At 59.0% G+C, this 16,258-nt stretch overlaps 1 protein-coding gene across 2 annotated transcripts in view; it reads left to right on the plus strand.

Moving 5' to 3' along the window:
• Positions 1-8,072: 8,072 nt before the first annotated feature.
• The window catches only part of KCNN1 (potassium calcium-activated channel subfamily N member 1), a 30,456-nt gene continuing 22,270 nt past the window's right edge, over positions 8,073-16,258 (plus strand). The window contains exon 1 of one of the 2 annotated variants that reach the window (XR_004525997.2): positions 8,073-8,278. Coding sequence is in view for 1 of the 2 variants with exons in the window: in XM_033853928.2 (XP_033709819.1) it covers positions 8,081-8,278 (198 nt within the window). In the remaining variant the exon portion in view is untranslated. The remainder of the gene's footprint in view (positions 8,279-16,258) is intronic. The other variant, XM_033853928.2, reaches the window with a different exon arrangement.

The following is a 16,258-nucleotide window of genomic DNA, read 5'->3' on the forward strand; positions in this document are numbered from 1 at the left end:
GCAGAGGCAGGGCGCTGGGCAGGCAAGGGCCTGGAGGCTGGAGTGGGCAGGTGGATCCGGGTAGAAAGGAGTATCCCATCGGAGGCCGAATATCTGGGAAGGGCTGGGTGAGAGCTCAACTTAGTTCTGGCTTCCTACAGCTTAGTTGGCCTCAGGGAGTCAGTAGGGAGGAAGGGTAGCTGGGAGATGGGCCCAAGTGTCTGGGGCGGGGTCCACGCATTTACCAGGTCACTGCTATGGGCTCCCATCCAAGTGACACCCTCCCTGCACTCACAAGCCTGCCCCTGCACCTCTGGCCCCTATCCCCCTCACTCTCCACCAGCCCCCCAGCTCTGTCCCCACTATCTCCTTGTTCCCAACTTCTCCAACACAGCAGACTTGTTCCCTCTCAGGCCTATGCCAAGAACTCTATTCTCCCAGGTGTCAAGTCTCGGATGCAGATCCTCACAGATGTCCCCAACTCTGTGGGATCACGGCTGAGCCTAAGGGAGCCAGGCTCTGCCCAGAAGTAGGGAGGTAAAAGTCTTCATGGAGGGAGGGCCTTGAAGGATGGGAGTTTTCCACACAGACAAGGGACAGAAAAGGCTGAAGGAACCACACATGCAAAGGCCTGGAGGTCACAACTCCTGTTCAAGGGCGGGCGGGGGGGCGTGCCATTAATAATTGGGTACAGCTGAAGTGCAGTATGGCAGGTACCTGAAACAATGGTAGCTGACATAAAAACTAACCAACATATATATATATATATATATATATTTTTTTTTTTTTTTTTTTTTGCGGTACGTGGGCCCCTCACTGTCGTGGCCTCTACCGCTGTGGAGCACAGGCTCCGGACACGCAGGCTTCGCGGCCATGGCTCACAGGCCCAGCCGCTCCGCGGCATGTGGGATCTTCCTACACCGGGGCACGAACCCACGTCCCCTGCATCAGCAGGCGGACTCTCAACCACTGCGCCACCAGGGAAGCCCGAACCAACATATATTGAGCGCTGGCTTAGTTTGGGGATTTCCCCAGGAACCAACTCTGAGACAAGGACTAGGGGGCATGTGAGGGATCTAGGATGGACCCCAGGAAGACCCCGTGGAGGTTGAGGGAAGTGAGACAGACAGAAGGAGCCCTACAGGGGGTGCCAACGAGCTGAATCCTCCCCAGAGAGGACTGTGAGAAGAATCCACTGTGAGATGCTGTGAGAAGCATCCACTGGATGCTGGGCCCTGGCCTAGCACATGGTAATGTCATTTAACGGAGCCCCAGGGACAGCCCTGTGTTATATTGATCTTCTTTCTAGATGGGAAAACTAAGTCATCTGCCTGTGTCACATAGCCAGGAAGCACCCAGGCTGTTGGTGAGCCAGCGGGGTGGAGGTGGGGCCCGGAATTGGGGCTTGAGGTGTCAGCCGAATAACGGGTGGAGGAGCCCAGATGGCTCCCCACAAGTGGAGCCATTTGAGCTCCCCCTCTTACCTCTGGGGGCCTTAGGCCAGGGCCTTAATGGGTCTGAGCCTGTTTCTGCCTATATAAAACAGGACTGAAATAGTATCTAATCCTAGGCCATCTCGAGAATCAACGAGATGGTACCTAGGAAGGGCAGATACTGAAGAAGAGCTTGGCAAAGGAACCTCCTGCATGGCCACGTTGGGGTATTTGTGGCCGGCGATTAGGGAAGATCGGGGACCAATGGTGATTAACTGGAGGGAAGAAGCCAGCGGAGCGTGCACGGCCTTGGACACCACGCTGAAGAATGGGGCGATGAATGGGACTTCGCCCCAGGGCGACGGGGAGCCATGGCAGGTGTGTGAGCAGAGAGTAGGAAGAGCACCGGAGCTGCGCGTGGCAAGCTCTGCTGGGGACTCGTAGGGGGACGGCTGGTAGGCCAGAGAATGAAGGTAAAACTTAGGACAGCTGCTGAGAGGGCCGCCTTCATTCCTCACACATAAAGACGACGGTAATAACGACTGTTCTGTTTCAAAGAAAATCCTCTTCTGTCGCTTTCTGGCCTCATCCCCGCGGAATCCCAGGCTCGCGCATGCGTGCAGGCAGCAGGGAATCCCCGGCTTCGCCGCAGTGCGCGGGAGGGAGCGTGAGACGGGAGTTCCGTGCGCTCCCAGCCCTCCTCGCGCGCGTTGCCTTGACGACCAGGCGGCGCCACGGGGACGCCGGACACTCACTGCGCCTGCGCGGGGGTTGTCTCAAAGGCGCCAGGGCTTTCCCGTCGTGCGCGAGTCGGGGCGGGAAAGCCGCGCCCGGCACGCATGCGTGGACCCTCGCCCGACCCCCGCCCTGTGGGCCAGGGAATCCTCACCTGCCGCAGTGCGCACTGGGGGCGGGGCGGGGAAACTGGATCAAACTGGAGTGGGTTTCGCTGAGGCTTGGGTTGGGGAGGGAGCGAGCGCGGGGTCTTCCCCAGGTTCCCGCTCCGGCCCTCGCCGTCGCCTTGGCAACCGGGCGCGCCCGCCGCAGTGCGGGGGCGGCGGCAGCCTCGGGGAAGCCGGGCGGCTCTGCGCCTGCGTGGGGCTCCGCGCCTGCGGCTGGGGTTTCCCTTCGTGCGCCTGAGGGATCGATGGTGGGGGCGGTGTGTGGGGAGGACTGGAGAAGGTGGGCGCTAGGGAAGGGGGTGAGCGTGGAGGGAGGGGCTGTGGGATAGGGGAGGATTGTGGTGGAAAGAGGAGGCGGAGTGGGTGCCCAAGAAGGTAGGGGGAAACGGGAAAGGGTGGGGGTGGTGGGGAGAGGGGTACCGGAGGAGATCGGAGGAGGGGGTGATGAGGGAGAGAGTAGAGGGAGGGGGACAATAGAGGAAAAGGAAGGAACGGAGGAGGAAGTTGGGGAGCAGTTAAAGGACACGGACAGTATGAGGGAAACAAAGAGAAGCTTATTGAAGGGAACACGGTGGGGTGTAGAGGTGACTGGGGGAGAGGACGGACAGCTTCAGGACAAAGCAAACCCCAGGTTTGCTGAGCCAGGAAATCCAAGTCTAAGATTTCCAGATTTAGAAAAAAAAAAACGTACAGGACACACCAGTTAAACTTGACTTTCAGTTAAGCAATGAATAATTTTTAAGTATGTCTCATTCCGTGCACTGTTTTTACTGGCAGCCCTAATCTTGGTCGGACCACTTCCCTCTCCTCACTGCCCTCCCCCGCCCCCCCCCACAGCCTGTCCCTTGAGCCTTTTTGAAAGCCACTGGGACCTCTCAGATGATGCCTTTGTCTCTCACCTCCCTGGTGCCCCACAGCCCTGCATACTGGTGCCCTCCCATGCCATCTCCCATCCTCCTGGCTTCGAACACCACCTTGAGGTGGAGTCCTGGCCAGGCAGTGAAATGCTCAAAGGCACGTCTCGCACAGCACCTTCAGGTCCTCCTGCGGGCACTAGTGCTCTCTCTCTCTCTCTCTCTCTCCCCCCCCCGCCCCCCCATAGCCCCTCCAAACCCTCTGCCTTGGGGCCTGGCCCTGCTGAGGTGACATAATGTCCCCGCCCATGCCAGCTGCCATCACCGCCTTCTCCCTGAACTTCCTGGGCTCCTTACTCTCAGCCTGTGACCCAAGAAGCTCCTACTCCAGACTCCCCCTCAATCTCTGGGCACATAAGCATATAGTAGATACTCGGAAAAACATTGGAGGGTAATTTTATAGAGGCAAGTACTGGGGGGAGTACTTGATTTTTCAACACAGACAGCTGCATTTTCCATCCCTTAGGGCCACACACCCTCTCCGAGCTTTTGTACCCTCCAGCAGCAAAGCAATTTTCCTTTTATCCTCCCCTTTGGTTTCAAAAAGTATAAGACCATAAAACATTATGGGAAAGCTAATAACGGGGAAAGGTCAGCCCCTGAGAGCCCCTGGAGCTGGGCTGCCCCTCACTGCCTCCCCCCTCCCCACTTCTCATCTTTGCTCTTCATATTTATTTCCCACCGCACCTCCCGCCTGGCTTCTGCTTAACAGGCCAGAAACTCGGCCCCATGGATCATTTTTCCCAGGGGCATGTTATTCTGATAATGGGCTAAGCAGTCCTCAGATGGGGAACATTTGAGCCCCTGATTGTGCTTTTAGTTTCAATGTCCTAGGCGGTGCCCCTGCAGAATCAGGCCCTGCATCTTTTGTGCCATGTCCTAGGGGTGCTTTCTGGGGCAGCTCACTGGACAGAGGGTGATGCCATCCCTTTATTTGAAGCTGGGTAGCTCCTGGGGTGGTGCTGGATCAGAGTTGGCCCCCTCCTCTCATCAGCCAGGCCCAAGTTGCACCGGGGGCCCCCATTCCCCTGGGGGAAACAGAAGGTGAATAAGTGAACAGACCCGCTCCCACCAGGAATGAGGACAGTAACCTAGGATGATGTTGCCAGATAAGGAACGACTCTAGGCAGGAGGTGACATTGGACCGGGCTTCTGAAAGACGATAAGAGGTGAGGAGAGCCAGGAAAGGGTGATCCTGGAAGAAGGAACAGCAGATGCAAACGCCCCCGAGGCTGGACAGGGTGACAGCTGAAAGGCTGGGGTAAAGGGCCCCCACGTGGGGGCCGGACCACGTGGCCTTTTCAGGAGCGGGCTGAGTCAGGATCCTCCTCTTGGTTCAAGCAGGAGATTGCCTGTAATGTGGGGCAGGACATGACCAGTCAGTCACATGGGTGAGGATGGAATTCTGTGGCTGCATCACAGAGAAGGGACTGTGGGGAGACACTGGGGACACATGAGCTGCGGGACTGGGAGGGGACGTTCTGGGGGACCCACGGGGCAATTGTGGGTGTTCAAGGGCGGAGGACACCCCAAATGATGCGTGCCCTGCCACCACTGGCTCGCGACTCTCCCTCACACGGGCCTCAGCATCCCACCAAGGGCTGGAAGCCACCCCCAGGGAGGTGTTGGGTGAGGCCCCTCCTCTGTCGAGTCCCCGCTGTTCCCGCAGCCCTCCCCCTCTCTGCCTCCACAATGCAGACCCCAGAGGGCCCCTGCCGCTTTGTTCTCTTTCCCTCCACACATGGTCACGGTCACGCTGGCGGCTCCCTCTGAGCGCGGCTTACACACATAATGGGAGGGGGGAGAAAGCGTTCCCAGTCGCCCCCGCATCCGCCCCGCGGTCCGCCTCCCCCAGCCCAGCCCGCACCGCGGAATCCCCGCCTCAGGACCCCGCCCGGGAGAGCATTACCTTTCACGAGATGCTAGGGGTGGGGAAGGGGGAGGGCTATTTTTAGAATGAATGGAAGAAAAGAGGGGAAAACAACAACAACAAAAAAAAGGATGGAGGCTTGTAGAAGCCTTCTGGCTCCCAAGAGGAAAGCCCCCTCACCCCAGGCCAAGGCAGAAGGGGGTGGGGGCTGTTTCAGAGACGGGGCGGGCGGAGCAACGGGGGCAGAAGGCGAAGAGGGAGAAGACAGTGGTCTGAGAGGGCGCCGCGCTTCCTCGAGGTAAGGGGGAGAGCTGGAGGAGACCAGGAAGACGTAGCCGGCAGCCCTACAGACTCCCGAGAGCTGTAGGGACCCCAGAGGTGGGCGCTGTCCAATCCAGAGACTCCGAGAAATAGACTCGGAGAGGGGCCTGGGCAGAGCCAAGGTCACTGGAGGGCTGAGCCCTAGACTCAGTGTTCCATCCCCTAGTGACCCAGACCTCGGGAGCCGCATTGTTCTAATTTGGCAGAGTGACCTTCACAAACCCTGCCATCCAGGCCTCTGCGGTTCATGTTCGGTGGGGTCCCGGAATCGTGCGGGAAGAGGGCAAATATCAGGATATCACTATGCAACAATAACACGGAGAAGTTTTCTGTGGTTTGTTTTCTGACCACCCCGGGTCCCTCCTCCCTCACTGGGACCTTCCAGTCCGGGCAATATCACCAGCTGCTCGAAACCCCCGGGTTCCCCCTGTAACTCCAGGCCCACTCAGGGTATGTGTGTGGGGGGAGGTTAATTGCCTTCTTCTGTCTCCCTGGCCTCTGCTCCTTCCCCGGACCCCGGGAGAGGCCCCCAGAGTGAGGGGGCAGCCGTATTCTGTGCTGCTGGGTCTCTGGGCCTTGGCCAGAGGCTCCCCCAGTCTGGGTCTCAGTTTCCCCATCTATGAAATGAGCGCCGCGGGGTAGCGGCGACAGAGGGTCCTCCCGGCTCTTTGAGCATCCTAGGAGATTTGCTGGCACGCCCCTGCGAGGAGGGGGCTTGCGCGAGACCAGAACGGGGATTCCCGCCCCCCACTTCTAGAGCAGCGTGGCGGGGGAGGGGGTCGCGCGGTGGCAGCCTCCGGCTGCCTCTCCCTCTGCGCGGTCGGCGCCCCCTCCCCGGGCGGCAGGGCGGGGCCCAGAACGGCGGGGAGGGGGTCAGCTCTGCGGCGGCGCGCGCACACCCTCCCGGCTCACACGCCCTTGCCCGGCGGTGCACTTGTCTTCGCGCTCGGGCCAGGCGCGGGGGCTCCAGCTGCTGCGGCCGACTCCGGCCGGTGAGTAGGCAGTAGGGGGGTGGGTTTACAGGGTGGAGGTCTCAGCGGCGCTCCCCTTCTCCTCGGTGGGAGTATAGGTCTGGGTTTGCCCGAGTCGGGGAATTCAAAGGGGGAGCTGCGGGAGGGAAGGAAACCCCTTCCATTCTCCCCCAACACCAAGCCCCGAGTCAGCTCCAGGGCCCCCAACCCCTGGAGAAGGGGGCTCTGGCTCCCGGAATTTGGGATGCGGAGACATCCTCCCACGGAGGAGAGGGTGGAGACATGGGCACCCTCCCGCGCCGCCCTCCGTGTGTGTGTGTGTGGTGGGGGGAGGACTGGTCCCACTGCCCCTCCCCATTACCTCCCCCTCCCCCCCAGGCCTTTCTCTCCCAGTGTGTGGCAGGGATTCCCCCGGCCGGCCTTGCTGCAGAGTGGAAGGGAACCCCCTCCTGCCAGCCTACTGTGCGTTTGAGCGCCTGCCCTTTGGAGCTCACGCTCTTCTCTCTTCCCTAAGCTTCTTCTCCTACCCCCACCCCCATTGACAGGGAGAGAGGCCCAGGGAGGGTTAGCACTTAGCCAAGGTCATGCAGCTGGGCAGGAGCAGAGCCGGGTTTGTGGCTCACTAACCTCAGAACCCAGCGGATGGTGTCAGCTCTAGGGTCCTCCGCTCCCTGCATTTAACCACAGGTGTGAGGGCCCTGTCTGGGGACCCTGGAACTGGAGGAGGGTTTCACTCACTCTCCCCAAGTCTCTCCGCCCTGCTAGAGGCCCAGACAGGAGTGAATGGGGAAGCCCCACCACCACCACCTGGCTCCCTCCTTTTGGCTCCGAGGTCCCTCGTGCCCCCTAGCCCCTCTCCCCAAGCCAGCCCAAGACCTTGAAGGAAATCCCTGGGACGTGGGGGGGATTCCAGATGGGCAGGCCGAGCATCGTGAGCCCGTAGAATAATGTCCAGTCTGATTCACCCATCTGCTGGTTGACCTTCTACCATCCCCCTGCCCTACCAGGGCCAGAGTCAACTCCAAAGTCCCCCTGGCTAGAACAGGCAGCCCCTGAGCCATGCAGGCGGCCATTGGCTCCCACCCCAGACGCTGGCAAAAGAAAGGACAGCTGTGATGTTCACAGCCAGCTGAGTTTTCCCTTCAGTCCCATTCTGGGGTCTCCCCCACCCCTCTGCACCATGGGGCTGCCCTGTGTCCCCTTTTGCCCTCTCCTCCAGGGCAAGACGGGCACTGTGGTCATATGGGGATTCTGGAGACAGCCCTGTATAGACAGCGAATACTGTGAGGGAGCTACAGTTCCCAGGGCAGCTGCAGAAAGGGGAGGACTTAGGGGCGGCCAAGAATAGAGCCAGGCAAGCCAGAGGTTCCTGACTCCTTTATCCTCACACCAGCCCCTCTTAGCCTCACCCACCCAGCTCTCCCTGTGGTGAAGGAATTGGTGGGGGCGAGGGGGGGAGAGGAAGAAGACAGGGAGCTGCATGAGGAAAGGCAGATAGAGCGTTCAGTGTCAGGGGAAGGAGGGGGGCCTCCAGGGAGGGGGCCTGGGGGGAATGTATCAGCCGGGGTTCATCAAGGGGCATGCGGGAGGAAACAGGGCTCCACTGGACAGACAACGCCACTGATCCTGAGTTTCCCTAAAACTTACAAGGTAACCCAGCTTGTCAGAGTGTAGATCTGTTCTAAAGACCATGGCCGTCTGGGAGCTGTCCGTCCCCTGCCCTCCTGGGGCCCTGCTCCACCCCACAACCCATGTCTGGTCCTTACAGGTCAAGGGGGAAAGAAAAGCGGCCACAACCCCCTGCCAGCCAAGTGGTAGCCCAGCGGGACTGAAGGGGACAGGCCGTTTGGTGGTGCCTCATCAGGAAGACCCCTGCACCCGAGGGAGGGTGAGTGAATCGCAAACTCAGGTCACATTTGGGGGTCGGGGGCAGGGGGCCAGGAGTTGGATAGAAAAACTGGTGATGTAAGAAAAAAGTGCCAACCTTTGAAACAATACTAATAATTTAATAATAATAATTATTATTATGACTATGCATTCTAGAGCCCCCTGGAGAATCACTGTCCACTTTCTTTGATCACTGGTGGTGGGGAACCTGCTCAGAGAGGCTCGGTGATCCACCCAGAGTCACACAGCCAGAAGGAGGGAGTTGAACTGGGTTGGAGGGACCCTAACCCCCACGGTCCCCACCCCAGATCCCGTGGCCTCACTTCCTGGGGACAACCCTTGGGGAGCAGCTCCTTTGCTGCTTCTTTCTCCTGCAAATGTTGATGGACATTCTGGCGTCGGCAGTGAGCTGCCTATGTGAAGAGGACAGAAGTGTCAGTCCCAGATGTGTGGGATCATTTAGTCAAGCAACAAAGACTAAGCAGTTATGGTATGCCGGGCCCGGGACTGGGCACTGGGAACACAGCAAGGACTGAGGCAGGGCCAAATATGCCCTTGTGATATGTGCTGGGAGGAAAATAAAACATGGAGATGTATTAGAGAATGACTGGGGCATAGGGGAGGCTCCTGTAGCTGGGCAGAGGGACCTCTCCAGGGAGCTGACCATGAGCTAAGACCTGAAAGAGGAGGAGTAGCCAGCCAGGCAAGAGCTGGGAGAGCGACATACCAGGCAGAGGGAACAGCATGTGCAAAGGTCCTGAGGTGGAAAGAAGCTTGGCATGTCTGAGGAACAGTGAGGAGGCTGGTGTGGCTGGAACAGAATGAGCAAGGAGGAAAGTGAGGGTAGGGGTGTCTGCAGGAAGGGGCTGAGGTGAAGGAGTGGAATGCAAAACACTGGGGAGCCATGGAGGGTGTGTGAGCAGGGGAGAGACATAGTCTGATTTATGATTCTCAAAAGCCCCTGTGGCTTCCGTGGAGAACAGGGACTATTGGGGGCAGGAGTGGAAGTGACAGAAGGCCAGAGGGGAGGCCAAAAGGGCATCTGAGTAGTCAGCTGGGCCAGGACCAGGGTGGGGTCTCAGGGATACAGAAGAGTGGGCAGATTCTGGGACTGAGCTGGCCATGGAGGATGAACTGTTTGTGGCCAGGTTTCTGCCTCATGCTGAGGGACCATGGGGAGGGAAGGAGGGATTCACTGTGCCTGGGGAAATCTAGGAAGGCATCCTGGAGGAGGTGTTCTTGCTCTTTGAGCTGGGTCTTGAAGGGTGAATAGGAGTTTGCCAGTGGCCAATTGGAGCCATGCCAGGGATCTATCCATACAGATGCTGTGCAGGCCACGGGGAGCCACTGAGCACTAGGAATTAGCAGCAACATGATCATATTTTAGCAAGGAAAGATCCCTGTGGGGGCCTAGCAGAGACTGGACTGGAGCCCGAGCGGTCAGGAAGGAGCTTTTGAAATGGTCCAGGTCATGATCAGGCCAGTGGCAACTGGGAGCATCCAGTCAGCCATCACAGTATGCCTGGCACGTTTAATGGGGGTTAGCTCCCTGGCCCCTCCCCCTGCCCTTGGAGGGTCCTCGTTGCCCTGCTGAGGAAACTGAGGCTCAGAGAGGGACAGTCTGTTGTCCATGACCACTGTATGAGTTTCCAGGGGCTGCTGTAATAAATGACTACAACCTGGGTGGCTTAAGACAGCAGGAATACATTCTCTCACATTTCGGAGGCCAGCAGTCTGAAATCCAGGTGTTGGTGGGGCCACACTCCCTCTGAAGGCTCTGGGAGAAGCCTCTTCCAGCCTCTGGTGGCACCAGATGTTCCTTGGATTGTGGCTGCATCACTCCAGTCTCTGCCTCTGTCTTCACGTGGTCTTCTGCCCTGTGTGTGTGTCTGTGTCTTCTCATGTGGTCTTCTTGTAAGAACACCAGTCATCGGATTAGCACCCACCCTAATCCAGTATGACCTCACCTTAATTTAACTACATCTTTCAAAGACCAATAACGTGGCGAAATAAGGTCACACTCTGAGGTCCTGGATGAACTGGAATCTGGGAGAGATACTGTTCAAAGCAGAACAGCCATGCAGCAGAGTGCTGTGCTTGACGATCGAGCCTTTGCCCCAGGGCTTATGCCAAGGCAGGGGCTGTAGGGATGGGGACAGAGGGGTGGCCTGGAGCGAATTTAGGTGGACAGGCCTGGGGTCCCATTGGATGTGGGGGACTCTGGGGGGGAAGAGTTAGTCTGGAGCCTTCCAGATCGAGAGTGAGGAGGGAGGGAGGAGAAGTTAAGTGTCTGGAGCAGCGACGCCGCTGCCAGCTGAATGAACAAGACAGCCCCAGGGCAGGTCCCCTGGTGGATGTGGCAGGGTCTCCCAGACCTCGGCTGCTTGCGGGAACTCCGTGCTAATGACAAAGCCGATTCCCTGCCTGCGTGTCACCCCCAGGCTGCCACCTCCTCCTTCAGAGTAGGGACTGAGGGCTCCTCACTGGGCTGCCCGCGGCGAGGACCAGGGGATGCCAGGCACAGTCCCTTTCCACTCCTCCCTGGCCTCATTTCTGCTGTGAACCATCTGCAAGGGCCAGTTGTATATATTTATTGATTCAAGGTCTTATCTTGCCCACTGGCCCAAAACCGTGAGTTTGGGGGATTTTGTGTGACTTTGTCCACAAGTATCCCCCGCTTGGGGTGCAAACCCTGCCTACAGGAGGTGCTCAATAAATGCCGATAGAATAAATGAAGCTTCTCCAGGTCCCTGTACTGGAGAACCCAGGAACAAGCCCTCTGTGATGCCCGCCCCAGCTGCCCCCGCCCCCCCCCCCCGACCTTCCTGTCCCCTTCCTGCCCTCATAGTTCACAGGACACTAGGGGGCTTAACCCTCCAGGAGTTCCGCTCTGCTCAGAGCCCTCCTGCACACAGCCCTGTGAGTGGGACCCCTGCCCGCCTCTGGGACTCGCCCCACCCTGTTTACTCCTTCTCTCCAGCCCCACTGGTCTCCCTTCTCTTCCTCCAGCACACCCTCCTCTGTCTCACCTCAGTACCTTTGCCCTTGCAGTGCCCTCTGCCAGGTGTACCCTTTTCCAGCTCTTCCGGGGTGGCCCCTTGGCCCCTTTCAAATGTTCTCTTTCCGAGAGGCCTTCCCTGACCACTGTAGTTAAAGGCTCCCCATCCCCATTCCTATTTTTCTCAACTTCATGGGATCCTTTTCCAATGCTTTTGTGTGGAAGCCTTAGTAGTCCTTTACGTGGAGAGGTTTGTTCCCTTTCTCTAGAAGATCAGCTCAAAGAGGAGCAGGTTTGTATCTGTCTCAGACTCTGCATCCCCAGCGCCAGACTTAGAGAAGGAGCTCAGTGGGTATGTGAATGAATGGGTGGATGAATGAATGAATGAATGAATGAGAGAGTGAGTGAATACCTTCCCCACTCTGCTATCCCCACACTCACAGGGGACTCAGGGTCCTGCCTCCTTCCAGGCAGTCATTGGTTAGACCCAGGATGGGTCTGAGATTTCTGTGAATGGGCAGCTTGGGGGTGAGGGGGGAGGTGGCCAGTCTGCCCCTCCTCAGGCCACTGCCTCTGGGTCCTTCAGTTCCTGGGAGGTTCTCCCAGGTCTCCTGCACCCAGACCCATGGCAACTGCCCTGAACTTGTGGCCCAGCCCTTGGGCCCCTGGAGGAGGGGCTCTGTGTTTAGCCTCCACCCCCTCACCAGTCTGTAGGTCATTTTCTGGGGCTGAGTCCTGAGGGCCTCCCAGCTGAAGTTCATTTGCATGTTCCTCAGGTCCCTTCCAGCTGGCTGTGGGCTGTTGAGAGGCTGTCTAGAATGGAGACTCGGGTATATCCCACCCAGAGCTTCACTTTCATCCACCCCCTACCTTTGTCCACCAATGCCAGCCTTGTCTCAGAGGGGTGAGATTCAAGCAGATAGCATGGCCAACTTGGGCAGGAGGAGACGGTCACCAGATTGACTGTCAGCTCCTTGAAGAAGGTCCCTGATTCCTCAGGGCAGGTGAGCCCAAAAGGGAAATAGGGATGTTTCCAGGGAGAGAAGGTGGATGCAGAGCCTACAGGGCCTGGGCAGGGTGGGAGGGCTGGAGAAGCCTCTGGGGGCTGTGGCCGATGCTTTTGTGAATTTCTGGATGTTTACCTGTTGGACTTGAATTCAGAAAGCATCAGATGCTGCAGGGACACCCGTAGGCACGGTGAGCATGCTTCTCGTGGGGCAGGAACCCATACGGGGGCAGGCTCAGGCTGTCAGGGGACAGGGCATTGCATGCGGCACAGGGATGTGTGCCAGACCCTGAGAGAGATGTGGGTGGCTCCATCACTGTTGTGCTTTAGAAAGAGCCCCCAGTGGCTCAGGCAAGGGAACAGCAAGTGCAAAGGCCTGGAATGAGCTGAGGGGAGTCTGAGGAGGCCTGGGATGGGGGGCTGGTGAGTGGATGAGTGGGATGCAGGCTGGAGCAGGGTTGAGAATGCATCCCTTTCGGGTTCCCACAACCCCACTCCTGGAGCCCCTGTGGATACAGCAGGGTGGTCCCCAGGCCTCTACTTCCCACCTATTACAGACCTGTGCACTGTCACCATGGCTAGGCCTTCTTCAGGGTGTCCCCGGCAGCCTGGGCTAAAGAACAGGCTCTCGAGAGGAGGGAACAGGAGTCCCATCTGCTGACCCCTGGCCATCACCTGGCTGTGCTCAGCCTCACCACCATCACTGCCCCAGGACACTACCCCCTGCCCAAGCAGCTGTCCGCTCATTTATTCATTCAGCTCAGCTATTTTCTGGGTACCGCAGAAGAAACAAAACAGATCAGCTGCCCTCAGGCAGTGATGAGCAATCAGATGTTCCTGACCTGGTCCAAAGCTCAGGGCCAGGAATAAAACAGATGGGGGGCTGGGAGAGAGATGGGGGGAAGCTGCTGCCCCCAGGAGCCCCTGGGCTGGGGAGGACAGAGCCAGACTCAGTCACCCAGGTGACAGGGTGGGGACAGGGTGAGGCTGAGGTAGTGAGGCTGCCTGGAAAAGGAGGAGGTAAGGGCTCCCCACCTTCCAGTCCCCACGGCTCCTCTGAGCTGCCATTAACATTGAATGAATGTTGCCCAAGGCCATCCTCAGTGCCAGGGGAAAGGGACACCATTTGCGGGACCCCCAAAATAGTCTCCTGCTGTTCTGCCATCCTGGCATTGGTTTGGGGAGTTAGGACTGGGGGAGGGGGCTAAGTCTGAGTGGGCTCTCTCCTTCCAAAGATTACCTTTGCCCCAGCAGGCACCCCCCTCCACCCCTGGAAGCCCCCATACCCAACTCCGAGGCATCTTCTACTTGCCAACATCCTGCTTCCCACCCCAAGACTCCCCCACACGGAGAGGACTTTGATGAGGTCATTTCAGGAGGGAGATGTCCAGTCACTTTGCAAAGTTGTCCCCTCAGCAAGTGCGTGGTGTGATCAGCCCCCAGGCGCGCAAATGTTGAGAGGTGGCTGGAGTTTGGGGACCTGATTTTGATAAAGGAGTGGTTAGTTCTCAAAGGCTTTCGAGGTCGGGAGTTTTCGCTTCGCTAAGGTCCTCTCCACGGCGCGGGGCAAGGGTGAGTTTGAGGAGCAGCAGCTCGCTGGGGAGCGAAGGGGGAAGCGGGGAAATGAGGGATCTTTAAATAGAGGCGGGGCTTGCGGGGTCGCCGGGGGCGGTGCCAACCCGGGATCGGCCAATCGGCTGCGCCGCCGGCGTCGCACCGCCCCCTCCTCTCCCTGCCCGGGCGGGCGCTCGACCCCCGGCCGGGCCCGTGGGCAGGGCGGCGGGGGATGCGCACGCTGCCACCGCCCCCGGCCCCACCGCCCCGGGGCCTCGCGCCCGCCCGCTGCTGCCCGCCCCGCCCGCGACCCCGTCCCCGGCCCCTGCCTGGGGGTCCGCGGCCGCGCGGAACCCTCTCCCCTCCAGCCTCGTCCGCCTGCCCAAGACGAGTCCCGCAGGTACTGAGTGGGATGGGCAGGGGCACCCAGGGCGGCATGTCCCGGAGTGAGATGCGGTTTGGGGCAGGGGCTAGGAGGGTTTCCGTGGGGTCCGCAGCCCAGGGGATACGGCGACGGGGGGAATGTGTGTATGTGCACTGCCCGAGTGAGTAAAGATTCACGGACCCCCATCCTGGAGGGGGAGGGTACTGGGTTCACTTCGGCGGGGGCAGAGCAGTGAGTCTCTAAACTCCATAGATACGGTGGGGGAGCTCTCGGGGTGGAGGCAGTGACCCAGGACTGACATGGTAATGGGAGGAAGGAGACCCTCACCACTGGCCCCTGTATCCAGCCATTAGGGGCAGCACGGCAGGGGTCGGAAAGCCGGGTCCCCCAGCTCTCCCTGGACAGAGGTTGGGTACCCAGCACAGTGCACTGCTTGGGCTGTCCTGGAGGGTGGGGCCACAAATGTGAGTGCTGAAGGCTGGGGGTGAGCCAGAGATGCTAACGGAGATGCATCAGAGTGGAGGGCACTGGGGACAGCAGGCTAGGGCAGGCTAATTGCACCCTGTTGGCTGCTGGCAGGTTCCTGACGGGTGGTGATGGGGGGAATGCCTAAGGGATGGGGCAGTCAGCCAACGACTTGCTGCACCCACTGTCGGGCAGCCCATGGGGTTGGAAGGACGAACAGATCCTGTCCACCCTGCAGAGCTGTGGCCCCAAGAGTGCTGGTGGAGGTGTGTCCGAGGGTCCTACCCCACCCTCCGCAGGGACACGCAACCCACAGTCACCCACATATCCTGGAAGGTTCTACCATGTGCTGCTCTGGCCATGATTCCTGGGAGCAATGGGGTGGGCATTTGCCCCAAGGAGGCTCTGCCTTGGAGACTGATGGGCAGGGGTCACGTTCTCCTGGTCCAGCTCTGAAGGACAGATCACAGTGTTCGGTAGTGTCACCACAACAGGCGTACCCATGGCTGAGTGCTAAGCATTTTCCACATGAGATCTCACTCCATTGTGGCCACTGACCCTGCTGGGATGGCACCGAGACGCCCCTTTACTAAAGAGGTAAATGAGGAAGTGGCAGTGACTTCGTCCTGGCTGGGACACCCAAAGGTCCCTCTGCAATCAACCCATCATTTGTAAAAGAGTTCACTCGAGGGCCTTTCGGGTCTGGCCATTTTCTTTCTCTTCCTGTTGGGTGGGACAGTTCGGAGGAGTCGGCCTCCTTGCTCCCTGCTCTCTGCACACCTTCGCCCACTCCTCAAGAGCCCTCCTGGGTTCCCCCGGCCCTGCTTGGCCTACAGGTTTCCCACAGCATCTCGTGGGATGGGACACGAAGGCGGGGTTTTGCTCATCCCGTCACCCCAGAATTCAAGGAACAGAGGTCCTGTGCCCCAGACAATTTGGGGAATTCCAGGAACCCTCAAAACGAAATGCAGCCCATAGGATGTTTGTTGCTTTTTAGAGGAACTCCTTGGAGAACCCAGGGCCTTCACCCAGAAAAACACACCCTTTCATGGACATCCAAACCTTGGCTGGGGTGTCACAGGGACTTCTGGTTCTTTGGGAAATCTCTGAGGGTCCCGGGGACCCCAGCTTTAGGCCCAGATTGCATTGAGGGAGGGGAAGGTGAATCTGGGGAGGGGTGGGGTCTCTTGTCCCCAGGGCCCTAGGGTCCCACCCAGTCTTTAGAAACGGGCTGCCCCCTTCTCCTGTGGGATCGCAGGCAGGCCACTCTGTCCTTCCATTTCCTATGAGGTCGTGGGAGGGGTGGAACAGTCACCATGCCTGTGTTCTGAGCTCTGTGGCCCCTCAAGGACAGGGCCAGGCTGGCTCCCTTTCCAAACAGCCACTCATCAAGAGGGACCCAGGCAGATCCTGCCATCCACTGCCCCCAGACTGCACTAACTTAGTCCCTGCCTTTCCTGGCTGTGTGACCTTGGGCAAAGTGCTGAACCTCTCTGAGCCTTGTCTCCCCTCTGTAGAATGGGAGTAAGAATGCCACCTGCCTTGCTGAGTGGCAATAGGGATTAAATGTGGT

This window comes from Tursiops truncatus, chromosome 3 (genome assembly GCF_011762595.2).
Source record: "Tursiops truncatus isolate mTurTru1 chromosome 3, mTurTru1.mat.Y, whole genome shotgun sequence".
NCBI classification, from domain to species: Eukaryota; Metazoa; Chordata; class Mammalia; order Artiodactyla; family Delphinidae; genus Tursiops; species Tursiops truncatus.